Source organism: Lathyrus oleraceus, chromosome 4 (assembly GCF_024323335.1).
Source record: "Lathyrus oleraceus cultivar Zhongwan6 chromosome 4, CAAS_Psat_ZW6_1.0, whole genome shotgun sequence".
NCBI lineage: Eukaryota > Viridiplantae > Streptophyta > Magnoliopsida > Fabales > Fabaceae > Lathyrus > Lathyrus oleraceus.
This window is the reverse complement of record NC_066582.1, coordinates 231,185,312-231,191,301: the sequence shown is the minus strand read 5'-3', so window position 1 is coordinate 231,191,301 and position 5,990 is coordinate 231,185,312. Positions and strand designations below refer to the sequence as shown.

The 5,990-nt window shown below is 33.4% G+C and overlaps 1 protein-coding gene across 1 annotated transcript; it reads left to right on the top strand.

Annotated features, from left to right (window-relative positions):
* Positions 1-801: 801 nt before the first annotated feature.
* Positions 802-3,264, top strand: LOC127074757 (uncharacterized). The gene is made up of 7 exons (XM_051016103.1): positions 802-1,077; positions 1,181-1,313; positions 1,604-1,707; positions 1,796-1,967; positions 2,128-2,268; positions 2,369-2,460; positions 2,554-3,264. Exons 1-7 carry the CDS (start codon positions 986-988, stop codon positions 3,113-3,115), a joined length of 1,296 nt encoding a protein of 431 aa, XP_050872060.1. The 5' UTR covers positions 802-985; the 3' UTR covers positions 3,116-3,264.
* The last annotated feature ends 2,726 nt before the right edge of the window (positions 3,265-5,990 follow it).

The window sequence follows — 5,990 nt, the reverse complement described above, 5'->3', positions numbered from 1 at the left end:
TCTTATTCAATTGTCATCATCAAAATCTTAGAAGACCTTAACCTACATAACACATAGAATCACAATTTCCACGAAAGAAACAAATAGATTGAGATAGATTGTCATGTCATATGAAAGAAAATCAAATTGAGCTTGTTCATCTTCTTCCTGTCAACAACTCTGCATAATTGGATGATGCTTTTTCAGCCTCTTTGTTCTACATCCTTCTCTTTTCTATTTCTATTTGTCCAAATTAAATCTATGTGACATAAATAGTCAAATTTAAGAGGAGTGGTTAAAGTTAGAATTAGTGTCACTTGATGAACAAGTTAATTGGTTAGGCTTTGTAATGATTGATTAGTTTATTACAAAGTTAGTTTTTTTTTAGCAAATAATTAGTTACCATTAGTTAGTTAATCATTTTGCTTAAGCTATAAAGAGAAAGTTTTCTATTGTAATCATGTAACACATTTATTTGTCCTTCTTTTTTTTTCAATGATCATTAGTTTTTTAATGACAAGTTATCAAGATTAATATGAGTAATATGAGTGTATGAGTTTTAAGAGATTATTTGTATCTACCATTTTTTTATGTGTTTTAAAAATTAAAAATCACAATAATTTCTATAAATGCGATAATAATGACTAGTATAATGAAGCAAATGGAGTATTTTAAAGGGATCAAATATTACATTTTTACACAAATATTTATTAACCTCTTAAAAAAAACTATTGATGGTATATAATGTTTGCATATTCTACATTAACCTCATTGCATTGGATTCCAATTTTGATTTTAATGACATGATCTTCCTTTGATTGAGAACAACACTTTCCATAACGGCTACATTTTCGCACAAAAAAGTCACACCTCAACCTAAAAACGACAAAAAAATATTCACACTCCTTTATTGCAAGATCTTCCCTTTTCAGCAGACCGTTATACTTCCCTTCTCCATAAACCCCCAAACCCATTTCATTTCTCTCTTCCCCTCCGCCGCTTCATCATGACGGTCGCCGGCGCCGCCACCGTACGAACCAAGAGGATCTTCAAGCTCACTCTCTCCCTTCTCGGCCTCGGCTTCAATTCCTCCAAATGGTACGTACGTCTCTACACTCTCTCTTTCTATTTGTTGATTCAATGAATTGGGGGTTTTAAATAGAAAGACGAAATGTGAATGTTTTGTGATGTCGTTTTGTAGTAAAACGGCGGCGAAAATGGCCGTGGCGAGGATTAAGCTTCTGAAGAACAAGAGGGAGGTTGTGGTGAGGCAGATGCGACGCGACATTGCGCTTCTTCTTCAATCCGGTCAAGATGCTACTGCTCGTATCAGGGTAAATTTGAACACCATTACCTACAATTTTTTCATATATAGTTCCAATTTCAATATATGCTGATAAATTGTTGAAAATAGTTGGTTTGATAATGGAGTATAATTTAATTGGGATTAGTTGTAGTTGTTTTATTTTTCTGTTCATCGTTGTGGATATAGCTAATGTTTACTAAAATTGATAGTTGAAACTTGTTATGATGGAAGTAGTTGATATCTTTTTTTTTTTTTTTTTTTGGATATTGGGAAGATTAGTTTGTGATTTTCTTACTAAAAGATTTTGTTCGATTATAGGTTGAGCATGTGATGAGAGAGCAAAATGTTTTGGCTGCAAATGAGTTCATTGAGTTGTTCTGTGAATTAATTGTGTCTAGACTCTCGATTATTGCAAAGCAAAGGTAAAGTATATTGAACTCGTTTTAACATTATGAAGGTAGCATACTTCAAATTATAATGCTAATCTGGCCTATTTTTGACTTATTTCAGGGAATGTCCAGCGGATTTGAAAGAAGGAATTGCTAGCTTAATATTTGCATCCCCTAGGTGCTCAGAAATTCCAGAACTGGTATCACTTAGGAAAATATTTGAGAAGAAATACGGAAGGGATTTTGTATCTGCTGCTACTGATCTTAGGCCTAGTTGTGGTGTGAATCGCCAGGTAAGTTTTCTTTTGATTACATTTTTTCTTGTGTTTGCTTGTAATGGAGTAAGAATTGTTTCAGACTTGGTGATGGTTAAGCGTTTATTGTACAATACTTATCTCATATTAATTCTCAAAAGTATTCACATAAGTGCTTGTTAATTGCAATCTCTTTTAGTTGATCGACAAGCTCTCAGTACGCACACCTCCTGGTGAAGTAAAGTTGAAAGTATTGAAGGAAATTGCTAAGGAGCATCAAATTGATTGGGATACTGCAGAATCTGAAAAGGAGCTTCTCCAGCCTCCAGAAGAGCTAATAGTAGGATTCTTTCTCATTAACCTATATCTACCATCCATTTTCAATATGTTTTTCCGTTTCTTTCTTTCTTAAGCTGTCCTAATTTGACTCATCTCTACAGGAAGGGCAACGAACTTTTGTCAGTGCGAGCACCTTGCCAGTGAAGACTTCGACAGATGTGTCAATTGAATCAAATAAACAGCAAGCTACAAGGTGAGTCCAACAATACCCTGTTGCGAATACCCTGTTGCAAATGTCCATTATATTGTTCTTATTTTCTAATGGAGTTCTGCGTTGATTCATCAGATTATCCGGCGGTGGAAATAGTGATGCCATGTATTTTGAAGATTCTAAGTCTGCTGCTGAAGCAGCAGCTGAGTCAGCAAAGAAAGCAATTGCAGCTGCTGAGGTTGCTGCTTATATGGCTATGAAGGACAATAATGAAGCCTCTCAACCATATTACAATGATAAATTCTCTAATGATCCTGCAAAGTATTCCCAGAATATGACTCATAAATCAACAACTGAGGACAGAGTGCATAGGTCACATAGCTTACCAAGGTCTGATCACATGAGCAATGATGATACAGCTACCATCCAGATGTATGATGGAAAGGAATATAGAAGACACAGCTACCATCCAGCTTCTGCACATTCAGATATTAAGTTTGATGAATCAGATTGTGATGAAGAAATTGAAGCAGAAGAACCTCCTCCGGTTACTCTGCCACCTAGAAGGCTTCCACCACCTGTACCTTCATCTCTGGTTAAACAAGATTCCAGCACTCGTGTTCATCCTAAATTGCCAGATTATGATGAACTCACTGCTCGTTTTGATTTGCTAAAATTCAAAAAGTCGCAGTTCTGAAACCAACTGAGCAATATATTCTTTGTAATTCATTCATTTATATAAATACATATAAGATAATACCATAGATTGGTATGTATGGTTGTGCCACACAGGAAATTTGTACTATTTGATTAGAATATATGAATTGTATTATTTTTCCTATTAAATTCTCAATAATGTTGTAGCCCTGATTTTACTTCTTGATTAGCACGTTTAAGAAAATGAAATAACTGTTGGTATTGGCACTCTGACTCATTACGAGTTATGTAACACCGACAACTCTGAAATAATGTATTTGTGTCCGTGTCAGACACTAACATTACAATAACACTTATGATTATCTTGAATTTATCATTTTTTTCAATTTTGTCACTGTGTCAATGTTGTTGTCGTATTTGGAGTGTCCGTGCTTCATAGTGTTTGTGCTTCATAGGTTGCGAGACTCTTGTGTCAAATAGAATATTAGGTTACATGTTCTTAAAAGATCAATCAACACTTCACCGGTTCTCAAGTCAGAATGCTTATAATTGTTCTCCGTTTAAAAGTTATTAAACTTTGATCCAAATATAACTTTGTATCTTGCTTCATAGTGTCTGTGCTTCATAGATTGCAAGACTCTTGTGTCAAATAGAATATTAGGTTACATGTTCTTAAAAGATCAATCAACACTTTATCGGTTCTCAAGTCTGAATGCTTATAATTGTTCTCCGTTTAAAAGTTATTGAACTTTGATCCAAATATAACTTTGTATGTCGCTTTTTTAGTTGAAAAAATAGTTTATTTTGTTAACTCCAGGCTGTTTCTAAATGAATTGTATAGCGTGCCAAAAGATGGTAAAATTTGTGGAAAATGCTTAAATGCATGGCTCTTGGCTACATATAACTGAATTGAATTTGTGATGTGTTGGTGGATAATTATCTGAATTGAAACAGTAAATACATGTATTTCGACTCAATTTCATGTAGTTTGTATTTAAGATGTTTCACAACATGGTTCAATACGATGAATAAATGTAACTTACTTTAGATTAATATCATGTTCGGATACTTCAAAATTAGGAAAGTAATGTACCAAATTTCAAATATTATTTTGATGTATTTTTTGTTTTTCGTTTATGTATTTTTTTTTCAAGATAAAATCTTTATATGTTGAATTTCATTTTTTATAATCTCTAAAATTAATATCTGCTGGAAAATATGTAGGTTTTCTGCGGATTTTTCTTCGAATTTTATTGTAGATTTTAACTTTAGGGATTAAATCCAAAATGATTTTAACATTCATGGATTATTTTCAATAAAAAAAAGATACAAAGACGAAAACCAAAAACACGCAAATTTATAGAGATCAAAAAACTATTTAAGCATTAAAATACTTTTTTTTCTAGTAGATTATAACAAAGAATTCATCAACGAAGTACATAACTCTCACATCTCGCTGTTAATAAGGGTTTTATGACTAACTACAACATATAAAGGGGTCTTAATATACCAAGAAATTTCATGTGACATAATGTATGCCAATCTCCTAAAGAATTTACACTTGACTAGAGAGAATAGTATTCCTTACAAAGAGAACAACCATCAAGGGTTCAATGGATCAATCACAACGTTGTGGGTGTTAAATTGATCATGTCTTTTGGAAAGAAGGAAGACAATGAAGACTCAATTTCTAAAGATCGAATGCAAGTCCATATATAGCTGCATAATAGACCGTCATTTGCTAGCTACCTTGGAGATGTTTCCTCAACGGTCCATTTGAAGATGAAATACCAATTTAACAACGTCATCATTGCCATTGTGGTGGCATACTTGGAGCCTTTTTGGTATTGCTTCTTAGCACCACTCAAGCTCCACCAAGAGAAGACCAACAACAAAGAAATGAATCAATGTTGATCAAGAGTAAGAAGCATTCTAAAGAGCTGAAGAGTAGGGCCAAATGGAAATCAAAACAAAAGATCCTCAATAGGCCATTGTTAAGTTAGAAGATATTTGGGCAAGAGTTAAGGTCGAGATCCGGGGATCTAAAGGCCGAGGTAAATACATGATCGAAACATGTTAAGAAAATTAGTCAACCATTCTAGAACAATTCAAGCTCCGAAGAAAACATTTTTTACATTTTTGTTTTAATCCATGTTAAGTATAAAGGACCTTAGTCATCCAAATAAGTATATTATGCTTACAAGTATTTTTAAACAAAGAAATGTTTCCTTATTCTTGTAACACAGATGTTTTGTTTTCTTCTAAATTTGAATTCACCTTCCAAAGGGAGAGACAGACAAATATAAAGGGACACTTCGATTAATGAATTCACTAACTGTCATCCCAAAAAGAGGGAAAAAGATACCAAAGCCACCACCGATGGCAAAGGTACCTTACTCCATGACTCACCACCAGGGGAAAAAGGTCACTTAAGAATAATCCAACATTCACTCAAGGGCAGAGCCTAGGGGAGGGCCAAGGAAAGGGTATTCATAGGTAAAAAAACATCCTTATTGTTGATTCCCAAATCATAAAGTATAAAGTGTTGACATGTTACTTCATACATAAGAGAGGGTTGAATTGTGCAGGTTTGAAAATTATTGGTATAAAACAAAATTATTTTCTAAATCAGAGTTTGATTTTTTTTTATCAAAAATGTTTCAATAAGTAAGTAGTGGAAATTCAAAGTAGAAAAATTAGGCAAAAAATAAAAGAGATAAGGGAAGAGAGAAAACATCTGATATTTATAGAGATTCTTTCTAATGAAGTGACCTAGTCTTTTTCCCAAGATTTTATCTTGAGATTATCCACTATATCTTGAGAGCTTTTAGAAGGTTAAGTCCACAAACCCCCTTATACAATAAAATGAAGTTTTCAGGATAACATCAAACCAAAAAATGAATGAAACTTGAAAC